This window comes from Anolis sagrei, chromosome 4, assembly GCF_037176765.1.
Source record: "Anolis sagrei isolate rAnoSag1 chromosome 4, rAnoSag1.mat, whole genome shotgun sequence".
In the NCBI taxonomy this organism is placed as follows: Eukaryota; Metazoa; Chordata; class Lepidosauria; order Squamata; family Dactyloidae; genus Anolis; species Anolis sagrei.
The window spans coordinates 1,223,526-1,245,472 of NC_090024.1; the positions used below are offsets into that span (position 1 = coordinate 1,223,526).

Sequence of the window (21,947 nt, forward strand, 5' to 3'; positions counted from 1 at the left end):
TAAAATGATCAAGGGTCTGGAGAACAAGCCCTATGAGGAGCGGCTTAGGGAACTGGGCATGTTTAGCCTGAAGAAGAGAAGGCTGAGAGGAGATATGATAGCCATTTATAAATATGTGAGAGGAAGCCACAGGGGGGAGGGAGCAAGCTTGTTTTCTGCTTCCTTGGAGACTAGGACGCAATGGAACAATGGCTTCAAACTACAAGAGAGGAGATTCCATCTGAACATGAGGAAGAACTTCCTGACTGTGAGAGCCGTTCAGCAGTGGAACTCTCTGCCCCGGAGTGTGGTGGAGGCTCCTTCTTTGGAAGCTTTTAAGCAGAGGCTGGATGGCCATCTGTCGGGGGTGATTTGAATGCAATATTCCTGCTTCTTGGCAGAATGGGGTTGGACTGGATGGCCCATGAGGTCTCTTCCAACTCTTTGATTCTATGATTCTATGATTCTATGATTAAGATCGTCTGGAGAGGCCCTGCTCTCGGTCCCACCGGCCTCGCAAGCGCGTCTGGTGGGGACGAGGGACAGGGCCTTCTTGGTGGTGGCTCCTCAACTGGAACTCTCTCCCACTGGAGATCAGAACTGCCCCGTCTATCCTGACAAGAAGGTGAGAAGGCCGGTATACAAAACTTTTAAATAAATAAATACATTTGGGTGTATCTTCGTGTTGGTCTCCCTCCCTCTGGGAAGTATACGTTTACACTGGGAAATATAAATAGACGCATTATGGGAACCACACTTTGCAACCAAAGAATGGCTCTCATGGGATGCACAGTCCATGGATGAAAGGGGAATGCTGGCTAGGGCAAGGACTGTTAAGGCCCTCTCCAGAGGAACTTCATGGGAAGATGCAGGAGAAACGTCAGGAGAAAACGCTGCTAGGAGACATTGGCCACACAGCCCAGAAACCACGCAACAATCCTGTTGTTTTCAATGGCTGATAAGGAGGCACCAGTTGAAACTGACTTGGGCACTCTCCTCGCTCCTCCTCTCCTAGATGTTTGTGGGGTTGTGCACACCAGAGAGGGACAAACAACAGCAAGTCCCAACGTTTTAATATATTTGTTGGATGGGTCGCTCTTCGCCAGCGGCCAACTGAGGCACAGACACACAGCACGGCAGCAGTAGCAGGACTTTGGCACAAGCAGCAGCATCAGGCCAAATAGGTCTGCAGCTCAGCGGGGACAAGCAGCAATCTCTGCAGGCTTCAAAGGGGCAGCAAGCCCCCCTCCAAGCAGCAAACGTACACGCACAGGCACCCATGCCACACACAAGCAGCACAACCAAGGCAGTGGCAGCACATCACAGCTTCGGAAGCGACTCCTGTTCCATCGAGGGGGCACTCAGCCCATCGTGGCCAGCCCCTCGGCCACTTCCTGCCCCCTTCCTCCAGCAAGGGCAAAGGGCAGGGCCTTCTTCCTCTTGGCCCCGTTCCTTCTGGGCCGCACCTCTGAGCCTCTTCTTCCCCTGCCTGGCTCCTCGTGATGCTCCTGGAGCTCTTCCTTTCCTCTCCGTGGACGACGGCCCCTTCCTCCTTTCTGTCCTTCTGGGGGGGGGGGATGTCCCCATAGAAGCCCCTCTCCTGCCGCCTTGTGTCCACGGCTCCCCCCTCCGGCCAGCACCGGTCTTCTTCAATGGGTCCCAGCACAGGAGAGCCGTCTCAGGGCATCTTCACCTTCCGGGCAGTGTGGAGGGAGGGGGCCGGGGGCCGGCAGGGGTGGCTGGGGTCTCCTCGAGGGCCAGCAGTTCAGAGCCCCTCCCCACGGCCTGCCCCCAGGGTTCCTTCAGGAGGGGGGAGACTGGTGCTTGTGGAAGGAGTTCTCCAGGAACAAGGCCAGCTTCTCGCAGTCCTCCTGGGAGGGGCAAAAGGGTGAGCGGGAGGCAGGCAGGGAGAATACCCAAGAGCGGACCCCATTCTCCCCCCAGTTGCCCCCCAACTGCACCTGTGCAGAGGCAGCTCACCTGGCTGATGAAGCCGTAGTGCACCAGATCCGCGGCCAGGTCCCTGGGGCTGTCGTCTGCAGGGAGGAGAGGGAAGGGAAGGAGGAGCCAATGAGCAAAGTGGAGTGGGAGGGGGCTGCCTCTCCCCCTCCCCAACAACTGTATCCCAAGGGTGTCCCCCCACCCAAGGAACAGAGCAAGGGAGGGCTGGGCACAGGCGACTCACTGGGCAGCAGGTCGTAGCTGAGCTGGCGGTGGAGCTTGTCCTCCAGGACCAGGAGGAGTGTGAGCTGTGGCAGAGAGAGAGGGGGGGGGGGGCAAAAGTCAGGCAGGGGGTCAGGAGAGACCCTCCCCTGGGGGACCCCCAAGAGCAGGCTCCCCCAGGGACAGCACTAGTTCCAGAATCTAAGCAAAGGGCAATGGATCAAGTGGGCAAGGCTGAGGAAGCAAGGATGGGTCTGTACACAACCCCCTCCCAGAAGAACCCCAGAGGTGGATGCTAAAGGGGTCCCTTGAGATGAGGGGGAGGGGTTTGCATACTTACGTGCCACTGCCTCTTCTCCTCACTCCATTCCATGCTGCACTGCATCTGCACCACCTGAGGAAGGAAGGAAGGAAGGAAGGAAGGAAGGAAGGAAGGAAGGAGGGAGGGAGGGAGGGAGGGAGGGAGGGAGGGAGGGAGGGAGGGAAGGAAGGAAGGAAGGAAGGAAGGAAGGAAGGAAGGAAGGAAGGAAGGAAGGAAGGAAGGAAGGAAGGAAGGAAGGAAGGAAGGAAAACACCTCAGGACAAAAAAGAACTTGGAGTCCTCACAGACAAGTTAAGCATGAGCCAGGAATGTGATGCAGCAGCAAAAAATGCCAATGGAATTTTGGGCTGCCTCAATAGGAGCCTTGTGCCTAGATCCAGGGAAGTCCTGCTTCCCATGCTCTATTCCGCCTTGGTCAGACCACACCTGGAATACGGTGTCCAATTCTGGTCACCACAACTGAAGGGAGATGTTGACTCCAAGCTGGAATGTGTCCAGAGGAGGGAGACTAAAATGATCAAGGGTCTGGAGAACAAGCCCTATGAGGAGTGGCTTAAAGAGCCTTGTGCCTAGATCCAGGGAAGTCCTGCTTCCCATGCTCTATTCCGCCTTGGTCAGACCACACCTGGAATACAGTGTCCAATTCTGGTCACCACAACTGAAGGGAGATGTTGACTCCAAGCTGGAATGTGTCCAGAGGAGGGAGACTAAAATGATCAAGGGTCTGGAGAACAAGCCCTATGAGGAGTGGCTTAAAGAGCCTTCTGCCTAGATCCAGGGAAGTCCTGCTTCCCATGCTCTATTCCGCCTTGGTCAGACCACACCTGGAATACGGTCTCCAATTCTGGTCACCACAACTGAAGGGAGATGTTGACTCCAAGCTGGAATGTGTCCAGAGGAGGGAGACTAAAATGATCAAGGGTCTGGAGAACAAGCCCTATGAGGAGTGGCTTAAAGAACTGGGCATGTTTAGCCTGAAGAAGAGAAGGCTGAGAGGAGACATGATAGCCATGTATAAATACGATAGAGGATGTCAGTGTTGTGACTCAGTTGGAATAGAATCAAAGAGTTGGAAGAGACCTCAAGGGCCATCCAGTCCAACCCCCTGCCAAGAAGCAGGAATCTCAGAGTGATAGTGTCAATGAATCTGATGGGGATGATGGGATTCAGATTCACAGTCAGGTGCAAAGCAATGATGTCCCTGTGTTAGATGAAGAAGGCCAGGAACAGCGGGCAGAAGTTCAGTTGTTTCCCACAGCAAGGGATGATGCTGTTGAGAGTGAAACTACTGAGAGCCAAGTGCATGATTCAGGAAGGGAGGGTGGTTCTCAGCCTGATAGTTCTCAGGCAGATAATGAGGGAAAAGGCACTAACGAGGGAATTGACCTTGATGAAGCTGGAGGTTTAGATCGAGCTGATCGCTTGGAATTTAAGGTTCAAAGGAGGGTCCCGCTTCAATCAAGAGACTCTGGGTTTATCTTGCAGCTTTCATGTTCATGTTTCAGGATTTTGTCATGTTCTCATGGGACTTTGCCTTGCCTGTGTCTTCATGGATCTTGTTTGCCTAAGTTACCTTGGACTGATCTTTTGAAATATACTTTTGCCTTTGTGAACTTTTTATCTTTTACTTTAATAAACCATAAAGACTACTGCTGGTGTGCTCTTTGGTGTCTTAAGCAAAGTGACTCTACTCTGAGGTGCGAGAGTCATAGGGAGGAGGGAGCAAGCTTCCTTTCTGTTGTCCTGGAGACTAGGACGCAATGAAGCAATGGCTTCAAACTACAGGAATGGAGATTCCATCTGAACATTAGGAAGAACTCGCTGACTGTGAGAGCTGTTCAGCAGTGGAACTCTCTGCCCCAGAATATAGTGGAGGCTCCTTCTTTGGAAGCTTTTAAACAGAGGCTGGATGGTCATCTGTCGGGGGTGCTTTGAATGCGAGTGTCCTGCTTCTTGGCAGAATGGGGTTGGACTGGATGGCCCAGGAGGTCTCTTCCAACTCTAGGATTCTATGGCAAGAGCCAGGTTCCTCCTGGGGCCAGTGCTGCCCACGCACCCACCGCGTACCCAACCATTGCCAAGCAGCCTCTCCCTGGCATTCCTCCCAATGGCTCCTGCCAATATTGTACACATGGCAACGCCTTCTTCAACCCCACAGCTATTTTCTGGCACTGTGTGACCCCGTCATGCCCTCCGAGAGCTGGGCCCGCACTGACCTTCCTTGTCTCCACGTCAAAGGGCTCTGGCGTGGGGGTCTTGGCCTTCTGGGGGTCCTCATAGGGCTGGGAGGTGGAGCGGGGCAGAGAGTGGGGCCGGCTGGTGGCAAAGTTCATCAGCGGGTAGATGCCGTTCCTGCCAGGGAAGAGAGGAAGCCGTGGGCCCCTGTGTGGGCTGCCTATGCCCCCTGTCCCCCCAGCCCCAGATAAGGGGGCAGCAGCTGCCCCATGTCTCCCAGTTGAGGACAGTCCCACCAGGCAGACACAGAACACTCACCTCACGTCCTCCAGGAATTTGTCCAGCTCCAGGAAGGAGACCTCAGAGTACCTGGAGGAGGAGGAAGAGGAGTGAGAGGTCCCTGGGTTACCCACAGGGCCCTCCACCTGTGCCCCCTCCCTCCCCATAAATGCCCCCCGGGACCCACCTCCACTGGACCGGGGGCCGATGCCGGCGCTGTATCTCAGCCATCACGATGCTCAGGTCCAGCTCCTTGGTCTTCTCCTCCACTACGTTCTCGGGCCAGAGGTCTGTGAGGGAGGCAGGACAGCAGTGGGGCTTGAAGCTGGGACACCCCCTCCTCCATAGACCCCTCCCCAGAAGCAGGACTCCTCCCCTTCACTGCCGCCCCCCTCCGTCCACTCACACTGGTTGCTGATGAAACAGTGGGCGGCCAGGAGCTTCAGGGAGTGGACCTCAAAGAGGACACGGTGGAAGAGCAGGTTGTGAGCCGTCGGCCGCTTTTCCGGGTTCAGCAGGAGGCAGCCCAGGACAAACTCCTGCAGAGAGGAAAGGAAGAGGGTCAGGGGGCAGCTCCTTCTCAGTGACCCAGAGGATGATCCTAGATTTGGAAGAGACCTGGTGGGCCATCCAATCCAACCCCATTCTGCCAAGAAGCAGGAAAATTGCATTCAAAGCACCACCGACAGATGATCATCCAGCCTCTGTTTAAAAGCCTCCAAAGAAGGAGCCTCCACCACACTCCAGGGCAGAGAGTTCCAATCGGGCTCAATTCAAAGTGCTGGCGTTGGCCTATAAAGCCCTAAACGGTTCTGGCCCAACTTATCTATCCGAACGTATCTCAGCCTATCAGCCCACCAGGACCCTAAGATCTTCTGGGGAGACCCTGCTCTCTATCCCGCCGGCTTCACAAGTGCGGCTGGCGGGAACGAGAGACAGGGCCTTTTCTGTGGTGGCCCCTCGGCTTTGGAACACCCTCCCCATAGAGGTACGATCAGCCTCCTCGCTGATGGTGTTTCGGAAGCGACTGAAGACATGGATGTTTAAACAAGCATTCGGTTAATCCGTTGCAACGAATTTTGATGACTAAAGGATTGGTAATCATGGACGATGAATTTTGGATTGCGATTCCAGTTACAAGATGCATGGGATTATTATTGGTGGCCCAATAATTTGTATTGTATATGTATTTTATGCTTTTAAACTGAATACTGTTTTTTTTTAAGTGTTGTAAACCGCAATGAGTCACCGACTTAGGCTGAGATATTAGCGGTATACAAGCGCATAAATAAATAAAAATAAATAAACAGCTCTCCTGCATCAAGAGGAGCCTAGTGTCTAGGTCCAGGGAAGTCATGCTCCCCATGCTCTATTCCGCCTTGGTTAGACCACACTTGGAATATAGTGTCCAATTCTGGGCACCGGAATCAAAGAGAGATATTGACAAGCTGGAATGTGTCCAGAGGAGAGCGACTAAAATGATCAAGGGTCTGGAGAACAAGCCCTATGAGGAGAGGCTTAAGGATCTGGGCATGTTTAGCCTGAAGAAGAGAAGGCTGAGAGGAGACATGATGAGAGCCATGTATAAATTAGGGCTGGGCGGTTTCGTTCGTTAATTTCGTAATTCGTTATTAATTCGTTATTTTTTTTTATAACGAAGCGATATTGAACCATTCAGGAGAAACTAAAAAACGAAATGAATTTTTCCAATTCGTTTCGTAATTGTTTCGTAATTGTTTCGAAATTGTTTCGTTATTATTTCGTTATTATTTCCGTATGTCTGGTGCAAGTTTTATAGTCGTTGTTTGTTTTATCAGTGATAAAAAATAAATTATCACACCAACAGTCAGCAACAGAGGGAGAGGGAAGCTTCAGAAGTTCCCCCTCTCCCATTTGGAGGGTTTTTTAGCGTATTGCGCAATTGCGCCCGCCATTAACAAATCGATTCGTTATTGTTTAGAAATTGTTTCGTAATTTCCGAAATTTCGTAAATATCGAACTTTTTAAAAGAAAAATTTCGGAATTCTTTTAAATAACGAAACGCAAAAACCCCCTAAAAAACGAATCGAGTTTAGAAACAAATTTTTCCGTGGTTGGACAGCCCTAAATATGTGGGAGGAGGGAGCAAGCTTGTTTTCTGCTTCCCTGGAGACTAGGACACGGAACAATGGCTTCAAACTACAAGAGAGGAGATTCCATCTGAACATGAGGAAGAACTTCCTGACTGTGAGACCCGTTCAGCAGTGCAACTCTCTGCCCCGGAGTACGGTGGAGGCTCCCTCTTTGGAAGCTTGGAAACAGAGGCTGGATGGCCATCTGTCAGGGGTGCTTTGAATGCAATATTCCTGCTTCTTGGCAGAATGGGGTTGGACTGGATGGCCCAGGAGGTCTCTTCCAACTCTTTGACTCTATGATTCTTCCAGTCAGGAAGTTCTTCATCATGTTCAGGTGGAATCTCCTTCCTTTCCAATAGTTTGAACTCCTGGCTCCATTGCGTCTGAGTCTCCAGGGCAGCAGAAAGGAAGCCCCTCCCTCCTCCCTATGACTTGATCCCTCACCTCTTGATCCCTGGCCCTCATCCTGTCTCCTCTCTGCCTTCTCTTCTGCAGGCTAAACACGCCCGGCTCTTTAAGCCGCTCCTCACAGGGCTTGTTCTCCTTGGGTGGGTCACACTCTCTCAGCTTCTCCTCTTTTGTGCATGACCTCATTTACGCCCAAAGGGATGTTTGGCCCATTGTTCCTCCTTGACTTGACTCTGCTAATTAGTGACACGCCTCTTCCATGAAAGCCAGTCCTGTTTGTAAAAGCCTTTCCTGTCTCTCTGGTTCTTTTTCTCATTATTGTGAAGCCTGGGAAAGGCTGGGGCTGTCCTGGTTTGCCCAGGCCACGGGAGGACCCGGATGAGGGGGAGGTATGCAGTGACCCACAACACACACACCCCGCAACCCCACAAGGAAGCCGGTTGGTTTGGTTTGACGAGGAGAGATGAGCAAGGGAGCGTGACAGAGCACCGTGAGAGAAGCCTCCACACACCTGCACCTCACGTCACCTGTCCTGAATTGCAAGAGAACACCCTCCCCACCTTTTGGCTCAGGTGCATTGGGCCGGGGGGGGGGGGGAGAGAGAGAAAGGCCTCTGAGCCAAAGGGAAGGCAGTAGAGGCCCACGGAGAGCAACAGCCACCCCCCAAGAAGGAAGCCCCAGCCAAGATTTGGGTTGTCTGGGTAACTGTGCTGCAAGCCCATTCTCCACCTCAGTGTCCTAGATCTATGTAACTCAAGGTGTGTTTGGCTTATTGCCTTCATGGAGCGCTCTCTCCCCTGTCCTTCCCAAGAGACTTGTATGTGTTTATTGGTCCTTTTTGTTTGATATGGGGGGTGGGGGGCACCACGAGGGTTCTGTTGTGGCTCACCTTGAGCCTGAGCTTTCTGAGCCTGAGTTTCCTCAGGACGAGGAGGATGATGGGTTACAGATTTCTGAACACGTCCCTGTTATTGCGGCAGACAGTGTTGATTCTGAAGCAGAGACGGCATTTCTGTTTCTCAGAGAAAGGAATGTTGTTTTAGATGAAGATAGTGAAACTTCACAGCTGCAGGTGGAGGAGTCGGCTCCTTCTGGGAGTTCAGTGCCTCTCGGTTCCCAGCGTGACCACTCCCAGGATAATGAGTTATCCGGCCTTGAAGATGGTGGAGATTTGATTAGGAAGGACCGTTTGCAATTAAAAGTACGCCGAAGTGCTCGGCTTGCCAATAAACGGGAAGTTCTAGGTCAACGTAATGCTTTCATGCTAGGGAAACATATTTAACGATCTGATTGAAGTCAATCCTTTGTCAGTGCAATGTTGCTTACACCCTGTTAACTTCTTTGGAATTACCTTGGCTTTTGGGGAAAGCTTTTAGCTCTTTGGGACTTTGGTTTTGATCTTGGTTTTTGGAGACTTTGTCATGCTGCCATGGACTCTTGTTTAACCAATGCTAAAGGATTATACTTCATGTTATTTCCTTTTGGATCTTGGAAACGTTACCTTTGCATTTAAAACTCTGTTTTGGCTATTGAACTTTGGCAACTACATTTCTATGTTTTTGATTTTGCTTTTTCTTCAATAAACTACAAAACCTACAGCCTTGGTATGTGGTGGTGTCTTGAGCAAGCTGTCTTGAGTTGCGACAGGTTCTCTCTTACAGGTGTCACAAAAATGTAATGTGCAGATTTGATAAATGTGGATTTAATATATGTGTGGGAATGAATGGAAAGATGTATGCATGGAATTAATAATTTTGGAGACGCCAGTAAAATATTAAAGCCTGCAATGACTAACTGGACACGGTGCTTACTGGACTGTAATTAAAAGTTGCTAATAAGAACGGAAAAGAAAACTATGATAAGAACTGGGACAGTGATAACAGAAATGTTTGCAAAGTTAAGAAGGAAGTCAACATAAGATCAACACCAATCAAGAAGAATCAACATCTGGCCAGGAAACTGAGATGGAGACAGGATGGAAGACGTCTATAATTAATTTACAACTTTGAGACGACATCAGCAGAATATTCCTATAAAAGACTCAGTCTAATAATGCTCAAAGTGTGGCAGACCTGAGGAGTCTGGTCCACCTGCCATGCTCTGTTCCATGGGAAGGAGAGAGACAGTGTGAGTGTACCTATGGAGAGTGGCAAATTTGCAAGGGAGTGGCTGAGGGGAAAAGGAAAGGGCCTGAAGCTGTTAGGAATGGTGGGAGTTGCAATCCAAAACACTTGGACGGCCAAAGTTGGCCTATACTGCACTCTACTCTGCCATAGCTACCAATGTTCCCACATGTTTCAGGTAATGAGAGGCTTGCAAAAGAGGGCTGAGTAGGGATGCAGTGGGAGGAACTGTTCTCCCCTAACCTCTGGGGGCAAGTGGGGCTTCCAGGTACCGGGAACCATGGGCGGGAACCCAACACCTCCATCACGGGATTCCCCTGCGGAAGAGCTCTTCAGACAGTCAGGAAGTTCTTCCTGACGTTCAGGTTGCATCTCCTTCCCTGCAATCTGAACTCAGTCTCCAGGGCAGCAGAAAACAGATCTGCTCCCCCTTCCTTTGATCCTTTTAGTTTCCCTCTTCCTCGGGACGCATTCCAGTTTAGAGTCAACATCCCTCACCCACCCACCCAGAAGTAGACACAGGGTTATTCCAGGTGGGTGGGTGAGGTCTGCCCTAGACCTGGACACTCAACTCCCTTTGATGCAGCCCAACATCCCATTGTTTCTTGAGCTGCTGCCTCACTCTCTTGGCTCATGTTCAACTTTGGGTCTACTGAGACTGCAAGGTCTCCTCCCCATGTACAGAAGTCTGTTTCCAAGGCTCTGAGATCCCTTTCACAAAGGGAACGTTGTTGAGCCAGGCATCACACGCATTTCATTTCCTCGGCCTAAGTACCAGTATCTTACATTCGTCCTTGTCGAAATTCATTTTGTTTGTTTTGTCCAATCTGCTCTCTAATCTGTGAAGGTCGTTCTAAAGTCTGATCCTGTCCTCTGGAGTATTTGTTCTCCCTCCCAATTTGGCCCCGTCTGCAACCGTGATCGGCACACCCTCTAAATCTTCATCGAAGCCCTGAAAGGCACCCCACAAGTCTCTTCTTTCCAGGGCAAAGGAACGTGGGACCTTCCTCAGAGGAAGTGTGTGACACATAGCCCCCCTGCCCCAACGCACGGCCCACAGAGCCCCTCACCTGCATGTTGGGGTCGTCCAGGGAGTAGCTGGCTTGCTCAATGGCCTCCTTGGTCACGCAGGCGTCTCCATTGGACTGAATCTCCAGGACCGCCATCTGGGGAAGAAGCAATGCAAGGGAATTGGGGGGGGGGAGCAGTGGGGGAGCCCTCCCCAGGACCACAGGTTGCCCTTTGGCCAGCTGGCAGGAGGAAGGACACAGGAAGGATGTTGGAGAATGCAACCTGTTGCTTGTTGTGTATGTTTTGGTTTTATTTTTGCCGTAATATGTTGTCCGGGCTTGGTCCCATGTAAGCCGCTCTGAGTCCCCATTGGGGGGATGGTGGCGGGGTATAAATAACGATTATTATTATTATTATTATTATTATTATTATTATTATTATTATCTTCAAGCCTCCTCTAGTAATTAGTTTGCATATAATCCTGTTGCTGACTTATTGTATGTATGTTCTGGAATGCAGCTTCTCTTCCCTTGCTCTATGTTTTCCTGAGAAGTTGTGGGAAGGGGCTGCAGACAACGTGATCCGCTCTGGGACGAGCACAGACTTATTTAGAGTATTGTCGAAGGCTTTCATGCCTGGAATCACTGGGTTGTTGTGTGTTTTCCAGGCTGTCTGGCCATGTTCCAGAAGCATTCTCTCCTAACATTTTGCCCACATCTATGGCAGGCATCCTCGGAGGCTGTGAGGTGTGTTGGAAACGAGGCAAGTGAGATTTATATATATCTGTGAAATGTCCAGGGTGGGAGAAAGAACTCTTGCCTGCTTGAGGTAGAAGCCAGACTTTATGTAAGAAGCCAGACCTTGAAACTGCTAAGCCATTAAATGCTAATCCAGGTGGCCAACTGCAACATTCACACTTGCCTCAAGCAGACAAGAGTTCTTTCTCCTACCCTGGACTTTACACAAACTGTTTCCTAGTTTCCAACAGACCTCACAACCTGTGAGGATGTCTGCCATAGATGCAGATGAAATGTCAGGAGAGAATGCTTCTGGAACATGGTCAGGCAGCCCAGGAAACTCACAACAACCCAGACTTCTTTAGACTTTGGGACTGCTCAGTTTGCAGACTTCAAAGCGCTTGCCTGCTGTTTATTGTGTGTGAGAGAGATATATGTTCTGACCAGATGGCACAGAAACGCCTTCAAACATATCTGGAACTGACTGATAAGTTGTGTACCTTTGTATGCTGAACACATGAAGGTCGTGAGTAAACCAAATATGTTATTTGTACCAAATTATACTTTATTTTGTTTCATGAGTGCATAATATAAAACAAGTTGTTTTTATGGGAGAGTAGATGTATTTTTGGGCACTGAAAAACACTTCTGAAGAACTGCTATTTTTTTAGGTTTTCCCCTGACATTAAGTCCAACTGTATCCAACTCTGGGACTCTGGTGCTCATCTCCATGACTAAGCCAAAGAGCCGGCGTTGTCCTTAGACACTTCCAAAGTCATGTGGCCAGCATGACAGCATGGGGTGCCGTCACCTTCCCGCTGGAGCGGTGCCTATTGATCTACTCACATTTGTATGTTTTCAAACTTATTTATTTATCGTGTCAGGAGCAAACCAAACAGTTGTGTTGTGTTTTTTAACAAACAAACAAACAAACAAACAAACAAGACACAAAGTTTGCAAGCTTGGAAGCTGATCCTTTGACCAGTATCTGGCCACTTGGAGTGCCTCTGGTGTTACTATAAGAAGGTCCTCCATTGTGCATGGGGCAGGGCTCAGGTTGCATTGCAGCAGGTGGTCTGTAGTTTGCTCTTTTCGAACTGTTAGGTTGGCAGAAGCTGGGCCTAACAGCAGGAGCTCACCCCGCTCCCCATATTCAAACCTGCGACCTTTCGGTTAGCAAGTTCAGCAGCTCAGCGGCTTAACCCGCTGCACCGCCGGGGCTTTATATTTTTTATGCACCGGCATATTCTGTTTCCTAACAAATGGTTATTCAGTCTAACAACTGAAACCAATTGCATTTGGTTGTATATTACTTGAGAAGAATTCTACTGAAAGGGGTTTTAGGCTCTTCTCTAAAAGGTTATGATCTCTAAAAGGTCATGCTTTTCTAAAACGGGCTGAGGAAGGACGGTGGAGCCCCCCGCCCCAGTCATACCACAGCTCTTCCTACCTCCAAGGCACACATCCCAAAGGAGAAGATGTCTACAGCCGTCCCGTCCGCTGCACCTGAGGGTCAAGCACAAAGAGCCCAAGGCTGTCGCTGGCTGCCCTCCAGCCATTTATCCGGCCCCTTCCCTCCCCACCAAAGCGTGATGATGGCCTGTTGGGAGTGAAGAAGCCTCCTTCCCAAAAGTCTTTAGCATCCCTTATTATGTTAGTGCAGACCTGGGCCAACTTTGGCCCTCTGTCCAGGTGTTTTAGACTCCAACTCCCATTCCTAACAGCCTCAGGCCCCTTCCTTTTCCCCCTCAGCCGCTTAAGCTGACTGCCACTTTCACCTTGGAGAGTGAAGAGAGTGCTGACTGGAAACAGCTGTTGGGAATGGTGGGAGTTGGAGTCCAAAACATCTGGAGGGAGGGCCAAAGTTGGCCCATGCCTGCTTTAGTGCTTTGAGAAGGAAGTATCATGAGTCACAGTATTAAACACTCTTCTACCACTTTCTTTTGCCTATCTACCCTTTTATTTGTGATGCAACAATTAAGGACAGTATTACCCCCCTTTCTGACCCCCCTGGCTTTACAGTTCCGTTACTATTGGCAGGATTTCACTCCCATTTTTGGAAATAGCAACTTTCCTCAAATCTCTACTAGTAAGGTGTTTGTGTATGATTCCGTTTGCTTCCTGTATTGTGTATGCATGTTTTGGTATGCAGCTTTCCCTTTACTCTATGTTTCTTGTGGGTTGTGGGAGGGGCTGCAGACCACAAGATGAGATCTGGGACTGCTCAGAGCTCAGACTCCATTTTAGAACTCAGAGACTGTTCATAGAATCATAGAATCCTAGAGTTGGAAGATACCTCATGGGCCATATTGCATTCAAAGCACCCCTGACAGATGGCCATCCAGCCTCTGTTTAAAAGCTTCCAAAGAAGGAGCCTCCACCACACTCCCTCTGGGGCAGAGAGTTCCACTGCTGAACGGCTCTCACAGTCAGGAAGTTCTTCCTCACGTTCAGATGGAATCTCCTTTCAGAGCAAACTCATGTTGCTGCTGATTGTAAGAAAAGAGCCAATGTCCCCAAAGGCACTCACGTCCGTACTCCGGGGGGAAGAAGTGCAGGTTGCGCTGCTCTTCTCGCTCTGTGCGGACGGGGCTCCGGAGCTCCGGGGGGATGGCTGCAGGAGGCAAAGTGGAGAGCGGGACACATTGCAGGAGCCGGGCTAGGAAAGCCACAGGGGCCAGGGAGGGGAAAGAAGGGTGCCCCATGGAGAGCCAGTCCACCAACTGAGGCCCCCTTCTGCCATGGCTGGGCCTTCGTGTCTTGGGAGGGGAAGAGGAAGGCAGGGACCTTGGGAGCAACACTTACCCTTTGCAAAGACCCGGTGCCACACTGCAGGGGGGAGAAGAGGGCAGGCATTAATGGAGAGCTTGCATGAGAAGCCCACCCCCCTGCCACCCCTTCAAAGCTCTGCAAGAAGGAGCCCCTTGGGAGACAGAAGCCCTCCTGGCCTTGAGGGGAGCACAACCTGCTCCTCAGGAGAGCCTTCCCTCCTGCTCCCTACCTGACCCAATTTTGATGAGCCCGTTGTGCTGGATGAAGATGGTGTCGCTGGTGAGGTTGCCGTGGATGATGGGTGGGTCGCAGGAGTGCAGGTAGCTGCAAGGAAAGCAGGGTCAGGGGGCTGTTGGGCCATTGCACCTCCCCCCCCCCCAACCACAGCAAATGTGCTGTGCTGGGACCCACCTGAGAGCAGAGAGGATCTGGGTGCACCAGCGCTTCCAAGCCTGCATTTGAGGGGGGGAGAGGGGGGCAGAGTTATGGTAATTCGGGACACAGAGTCCAGACCCCTCCCAAGCAGAAAAAAATCCAGAAATGTCTAGATGCTCCCCTTCTTGGTTTATACAGCCTCCGTGATGTTGGAAGTGGAGGAGCATCCACTCTTGTACAGTATAGAGCAGTGGTCAGTTGTTCTCAACCTTTTTTTGACCAGTGACCACTTGACCAGGGACTACTCTCCAATATGAGTACCAAAGGGGTTACGAATCAATTTTCGGTCAACTTTAGATTCGGTTTGGTTATTTGGGGTGCTGATTCAGGAAATTGCATTGGGTAGACCACATCAGCTCTAGCTTATGATACAGAACATATGCCACCCAGTAGTTGCCATCTGCTCACCCACAGAAAACCATAAGTTGCCTTTGGGCTGATATGGGTGGGACAGAAATGACGTAAATAAATACATAAATAAATACATAAATAAATAAATGAGACGCTAATTATTGTTATATTGATGTTTAATTGTTGATGATGCTATTGTTTTAACTGTCCCATAATCGTTTTGTGATGTTTCACATTGAATTTTGCTGTTGTTTACCGCTTTGAGTCACCTGAGGGCTGAGAAAAGCAGTATATAAATGAAGTAAGTAAGTAAGTAAATAAATAAATAAATAAATAAATAAATAACATTTAATAATCTATAGCTGATGAGGTCTACCCAAAGGGGTGGGGCTGGTCAGAGACAGGGAAGAAGTGGCAAGTGGCGCAAAAGGAGCAGAAAATAAATGAATGAATGAATGAATGAATAAATAAACAAAGAGGAAGGAAACTCATGGACCAGATTTTCGTCTTTGCAGCCCACTCACAGACCGCGGCCCACAGGTTAAGAACCACGGGTATATGGAACCATTGTGAGTCCAAAGGACCATGGGATGCCTGCTGCCGATTTGTTTCCACCTCAGTTTCCTTGGCTGATGTAAATCAAGGTCTTGTTGCTTCCTGGCACCCCTTCTTCCCGGAAGTCCTGAAGCGTGCTACCTCAATATGGTAAACACACAGAGACACGAGAGTCAGCACTGGACTCTCTTCCACCAAAGTTGGGCCATTTTTCTTTTGTCTAACTGCAGATGCAGACTGTAGCCAGGAAATCAGGAGACGCTTCCTTCTTGGGAGGAGAGCAATGTCCAGTCTCGATCAAAGAGTGAAGAGTAGAGACATCAGACTGGCAACCAAGATCCATTGCCTAGTCAGAGCCATGGTCTTCCCTGGAGTCACCTACGGATGAGAGCTGGACCTGAGGGAAGGCTGAGCAAAGGAAGAGAGGCGCTTTTGAGCTGTGGTGCTGGAGGAAAGTGCTGAGAGTGCCTTGGACTGAGAGAAGATCCAACCAGTCCATCCTCCAGGAAAGAAAGCCTGGCTGCTCATTGGAGGGAAGGAGACTAGAGACAAAGTGGAAGTCCTTTGAATGCCACATCATGAGGAGACAGGAAAGCCTAGAGAAGACAATGATGCTGGGGAAAGTGGAAGGCAAAAGGAAGAGGGGCCGACCAAGGGCAAGGTGGATGGATGGCATCCTTGAAGGGACTGGACTGACCTTGAGGGAGCTGGGGGTGGTAACGGCCAACAGGGAGCTCTGGCGTGGGCTGGTCCATGAGGTCATGAAGAGTCGGAGACGACTGAACGAATGAACAACAACAACTACTCTTTTATCCAAGATGTATTACCTGCAACAATAAGTTTTACCTCTGTTTTGAAAACCTTGCATGTTTTCTCCCCTTTCCTTGCATAAGCTCCTACGTTGCCCTGGCCACTCTGCACTCTGCTCTGCTGGAGATCCCAAAGGTTCCTTTGCTTGGTCCATCTGGGGGCTCTCTTGGGAAAGTGGGAGGGGGCCAAAGGGACCCCCACTCACCCACTTGCCCCATCTCTTCCAGGGCTCCCAAAGCACCTGCCCCTGAGCCCCTCACCCACCTTTGGGGTGCAATGCCTCCCCTTCTTGAGCTGGGAGTCCCAAATTCTACCTCTGAAAAATAGATGTGCTCCCCATGCCCCTTGGAATTGGTGCCTAATACAAAACATCCACTGGATGTACTCATAGCCCCCCCCCCCAGCCCCTCTCCCCTTCCTCCTTCCCCCAGGTGGGGGCCCTTCTCCCGACCTGCCCCCCCTCTTACCCGGGCATTCATGGCCTTGTGGTTCTTCTTGGTCTTCTTCAGGAACTGCTTGAGGCTCCCGGAGGAGACGTACTCCGTGATGAAGATCACCTGAAGGAAAGCAGACCTGAAGATTGGGAAGGGTCTCTTCCTCCGCCCTCCCCCACCTTTGCCCCCTTCACCAGCAGGGACCCCCACCCCAAAGCAGAGAGCATTAGACAGACCAGGGTTGAGGCCCAATGGGGGTGGTAGCCCTAGGTTCCTATTGGCTGGACTCCCCTCTCTTTGTTGGAAATAGCAACTTTCCTCAAACCTCCACTAGTAATTTCTTCGTATATGTGCCCCCCCAGGGGTGAGAAAGGTGGTTTGATTCCCCCCCCCCCACCAGGTGTGAGAAAGGTGGTATATAAATACTGTAACTAAATAATAATGTTTGCTTACTGTATTGTATATGCGTGTTTTGGTATGCAGCTTTCCCTTTACTCTATGTTTCTTGTGGGTTGTGGGAGGGGCTGCAGACCATATGGTCAGATCTGGGACTGCTCAGAGCTCAGACTCCATTTTAGAACACAGAGACACCATGAGAGTGAACTCATGTTGCTATTGATTGTAAGAAAGGTAACCTGGGTGACCTGCACAGAGACCCCACTTCAAACCTATCTATAACAGGACTGACAAGTGACGTACCTGTATGCTGAATACATAACAGTTGTGAGTAAACCAAATATGTTACTTTTAACGAAGTCTACTTCATTTTTGTCTCTTGAGAGGATGATATAAAACTAGTTATTTTTATCGGAGAGTAGACATATTTTTGGATATATCTCCTGAAACTCGGCTGTTTTTATGGACTGGTTTTCCAAAAGGTTGTGATCTCTAAGAGGTCCTGCCTTTCCAAAGCCCTTCCACATGCATGATTGCATGGGGGGGGGGGGGGTTGTGCATGAGGTAGGGCCCCTTCACCCCACTTCTCTGGCCAATCAAGGGAGGCCCTTCTCTCGATCCCGCCAGCTTCACAAGCGCGCCTGGCGGGGACGAGGGACAGGGCCTTCTCAGTGGTGGCCCCTCGGTTGTGGAACACCCTACAGAGATCAGATCGGCCCCCTCCCTGTTGGCATTCCGGAGGAAAGTGAAGACCTGGCTTTTCGAACAGGCATTCGACTAGGCAGCGTAATCATTATTGGGACACGGAATAAGGATAATAAGACTGGATTCTGAGTCTATTGATGAGACGCGATGGATTTGTTATATTGATGTTTGTTGTTTAATTAATTGTTTACGATTGCTTTAAACGTCCAATGATTTCGTACTATGTATATCGAAACTGTGTTGTTAACCGCTCTGAGTTGCCTAAGGGCTGAATCATAGAATCATAGAATCCTAGAGTGGGAAGAGACCTCCTGGGCCATCCAGTCCAACCCCATTCTGCCAAGAAGCAGGAATATTGCATTCAAATCACCCCTGACAGATGGCCACCCAGCCTCTGTTTAGAAGCTTCCAAAGAAGGAGCCTCCACCACACTCCGGGGCAGAGAGTTCCACTGCTGAACGGCTCTCACAGTCATAGAATCATAGAGTTGGAAGAGACCTCCTGGGCCATCCAGTCCAACCCCATTCTGCCAAGAAGAAGGAATATTGCATTCAAATCACCCCCGACAGATGGCCATCCAAACTCTGTTTAAAAGCTTCCAAAGAAGGAGCCTCCACCACACTCCGGGGCAGAGAGTTCCACTGCTGAACGGCTCTCACAGTCAGGAAGTTCTTCCTCATGTTCAGATGGAATCTCCTCTCTTGTAGTTTGAGAAGAGCGGTATACAAATAAAGTCAATAATAAATAAATAAATCAATCAATAAATCAATCAATAAGTGGCTGCCTCACCTGGGCTTTGGTCTCCTGGACGTCCAGCCAGTACTTGTGCACCTTGACGATGTTGGGGTGGTCCACCACCACCAGCTGCTCAAAGGTGGTCTTGATCTTCTCCTGCAGAGTCAAAAGAGGGCCAGAGGGGGGGCATTTGGGAGGGGGAGGGGGGCTTCAATGCATGTAGATGACGTAGGCAGGAGCAAGTAGTGCACCCTCACGCCCAGGGGGGAGCAGGGGGACCCCTTGTTTCCTGGGGTGTCTCACCTCGTGGGCCTTGAAGGCCTTCTTGTCAGTGAAGAGCAGCTCGTTCCAGACCACCTCCACCCCCTCCTCCGTGTCCATGGCCAGGAAGGTGCTCTGCAGCCCTGGCATGTTGCCCTGGTTCACCTGCATGGGGGGGGGGGGGAAGAGAATTGGAGGGGGGTGGAGGAAGAAGGAGGTGCAGGGCCTCATCACAATGGCCCCCATTAGAAATGGGGAGGAGGGATGGAGGGAAGAGGAGGGGAGCAGCACTTGGGCAGACCCCCCACCACCGCTATTGCCATTCTCTTGGGCCTCCCAGTGAACTCCTGGCAGGCTTTGACTCCAGCCAACCATCTGCAATGATCAAGGGTCTGGCAAACAATCCCTGTGAGGAGCGGCCTCAAGAGCTGGGCATGTTTAGCCTGCAGACAGAGATGGCTGAGAGGAGACTTCTGGAGGGCCAGGGATCAAGAGGTGAGACTGGGGAAGTTGTATGGAGTTGGAAGAGACCTCCTGGGCCATCATCCAGTCCAACCCCATCCTGCCAAAAAGCAGGAATATTGCATTCAAAGCACCCCTGACAGATGGCCACCCAGCCTCTGCTTAAAAGCCTCCAAAGAAGGAGCCTCCACCACACTCCCTCCGGGGCAGAGAGTTCCACTGCTGAACGTAGAATCCTAGAGTTGGAAGAGACCTGGTGGGCCATCATCCAGTCCACCCCCATCCTGCCAAGAAGCAGGAACGTTGCATTCAAAGCACCCCCGACAGATGGCCATCCAGCCTCTGTTTCAAAGCCTCCAAAGAAGGAGCCTCCACCAAACTCTGGGGCAGAGAGTTCCACTGCTAAACGGCTCTCACAGTCAGGAAGTTATAGAATCATAGAATCCTAGAATCATAGAGTTGGAAGAGACCTGGTGGGCCATCATCCAGTCCAACCCCATTCTGCCAAGAAGCAGGAATTTTGCATTCAAAGCACCCCTGACAGATGGCCATCCAGCCTCTGCTTCAAAGCTTCCAAAGAAGGAGCCTTCACCACACTCCGGGGCAGAGAGTTCCACTGCTGAACGGCTCTCACAGTCAGGAAGTTATAGAATCATAGAATCCTAGAGTTGGAAGAGACCTCCTGGGCCATCATCCAGTCCAACCCCATTCTGCCAAGAAGCAGGAATATTGCATTCAAATCACCCCTGACAGATGGCCATCCAGCCTCTGCTTCAAAGCCTCCAAAGAAGGAGCCTGCCTGCCTGCTCCATGTGGCCCACCACTCTGGAAAGGACCCCAGCTCCCCCCCCCCTTCTTAGGGCAGCCTCCCCCCCTTTCCTTCCAACTGCAGAAGTCCCAAAGTTGAACAGCCAGCTGTCACAGAATTTCGGAAGCCAAGAATCCTAGGAAGGAAGGGAGGGAAGGAGGGAGGGAGGGAAAATGGGTGGAAAAACAGTGGCGATGCCTTGGAATTGAGGGGCAGGGGGAGGGGGCCAGAAGGGGGCGGGGCCAAGGAGGGAGCCCATGCCCAAAAGAGGGCACCCAGGCGGGCAAAGCAGACCCGCCCCCCAGAGAGAGAGAGCCCAGAGAGAGAGAGAGAGAGAGAGAGGGGAGGGGGCGCAGAACTAATGAAGAGGCAGACCCCCCCCCCAAAGTGGGCTCTGCAGATCATTTGGGGAGAAGTGAAAAGGGGGAGGGGGCAGCCCGAGGGGAGCCATGGCAATCACCGGAGCCCAGGATTGGGGGGGGGGGGTTGGGGGGGATCAAGGGGCGCCCTACAAGTAGGGAGGGAGGGAGACCCCCTGACTGTCACTAATGGCTCCTGGAGGAGGAGGAGGGGAAGCTGGGAGGTGGAGAAATGGGGCGGGAGAGCGCCCCCCCCCGCCTTTCCCAGCGAGACATGCGCAGAGCGAGCCCAGCCGCCCAGCAAAGGTAAACAGCTGCTCCCCGGCCACGCCCCCTGACCCCGTGACCCCCTGACCCCTTGCCCCTCTTGGGAGAACGCGGGGTGGGGGTATGTGTGACAGGGGGCAGATCGGACGGGGGGAGAGGGGGTCCCCGCCTTTTTTAAGAAGCCCCCCCGCTATTGCTGATGTGCCCTGGCAGAGCATTGGAGGGGGAGGGGAAGGGGAGGGGGGGTTGACAGGGGGCAGATCAGATGGGGGGGGGGCACCGAGGTTTCCTTGGGAAGGGGGCGCGGGGGAGAGGGGGTCCCCGCCCTTTGAAGAAGCCCCCCACCCGCTGCTATTGCTGATATTCCCTAGCAGAGCATTGGAGGGGGAAAGGGAGGTGGGGGGGGGGAGGTTGACAGGGGGCAGATCGGATTGGGGAGGGCACTGAGGTTTCCTTGGGAAGGGGGCGCAGGGGAGAGGGGGTCCCCGCCTTTCTAAGAAGGAGAGGGACTGTCTCCCTTGCCCAGCGGGGGTGGAGGGCAGGGAAGGAGGGGGGACGGTCGGGGAGGAGCCTGCTTTTTTTGGGGGGGGGGCTGCAGGAGGGACCCCCTTCCCCAAGGGAGAAAGGAAGGAAGGAGGAAAGGAAGGAAGGTGGAAAGGAAGGTGGGAAGGGGGAGCCGCCCCCCTCCCCCGTTGTGCCCCCCCCCGCCCTGTGCCCACCCCGCTGTGCCCCCCCCGTGGTACCCCCCCCCCCCTCAAGGGAGAAAGGAAGGAAGGAGGGAAGGAAAGAAGGTGGGAAGGTGGGAAGGGAGAGCTGCCCCCCTCCCCCGTTGTGCCACCCCCCCGCTGTGCCGCCCCCCCCCCCCCGTTTTTCCCGTGCGTGTGCCCACCTGTTCCTTGCGCTTCTGCCACCTCCCGCAGGGGCTCTCCTCCAGCACCTCGCTCTCGTCCTCGCTCTCGGCCGCAGACGAGGCCGGCGCCCCGCCCGCCCCACAGCCCGGCCCCGACCCTGATCCCGCCGACGACATGGCGCCACCACCACCAAGACCACCCCAAGGGAAGAAGAGGCCTCCGCTCCTCCTCCTCCTCCTCCTCCTGCTCCAGTTCCACTGAGCCGCCGCTCCTTAGGTCTGGCCCCCGCAGATAAGAGTCCCTCCCGCCTTGGAGAGCCTCTCTCTCTCTCTCTCTCTCTCTGGGTCAGTCTGTCAGTCCGTCTGTCAGTGGCTCCGGAGGACTCCGCCTCCCAGCATCCCTGGCGGTGGCGGCCCAAGGGGAGGGGCTTCCAGG

The 21,947-nt window shown here is 52.0% G+C and overlaps 1 protein-coding gene across 1 annotated transcript; it reads right to left on the minus strand.

Annotated features, from left to right (window-relative positions):
- Nucleotides 1-1,035: 1,035 nt before the first annotated feature.
- NRBP2 (nuclear receptor binding protein 2) lies at nt 1,036-21,946 on the minus strand. Its single transcript, XM_060776046.2, has 18 exons — nt 21,551-21,946; nt 18,808-18,930; nt 18,559-18,660; nt 16,702-16,791; nt 14,495-14,535; nt 14,313-14,407; nt 14,117-14,140; nt 13,842-13,925; nt 12,762-12,817; nt 10,634-10,729; nt 5,325-5,457; nt 5,106-5,208; nt 4,958-5,008; nt 4,681-4,816; nt 2,483-2,536; nt 2,165-2,228; nt 1,960-2,015; nt 1,036-1,850 (listed from the first exon to the last, which is right to left on the minus strand). Exons 1-18 carry the CDS (start codon nt 21,686-21,688, stop codon nt 1,782-1,784), a joined length of 1,515 nt encoding a protein of 504 aa, XP_060632029.2. The 5' UTR covers nt 21,689-21,946; the 3' UTR covers nt 1,036-1,781.
- Nucleotide 21,947: the final 1 nt, after the last annotated feature.

Excerpts from the sequence above, each read along its gene's own strand:
- NRBP2 (XM_060776046.2), bottom strand. The coding sequence starts at position 21,688 with ATGTCGTCGGCGGGATCAGGGTCGGGGCCGGGCTGTGGGGCGGGCGGG. Across the intron at positions 18,661-18,807 it reads AGGCCTTCAAGGCCCACGAG|GAGAAGATCAAGACCACCTT; the intron begins GTGAGACACCCC and ends TTGACTCTGCAG. Across the intron at positions 12,818-13,841 it reads CTTCCCCCCGGAGTACGGAC|GTGCAGCGGACGGGACGGCT; the intron begins GTGAGTGCCTTT and ends CTTGACCCTCAG.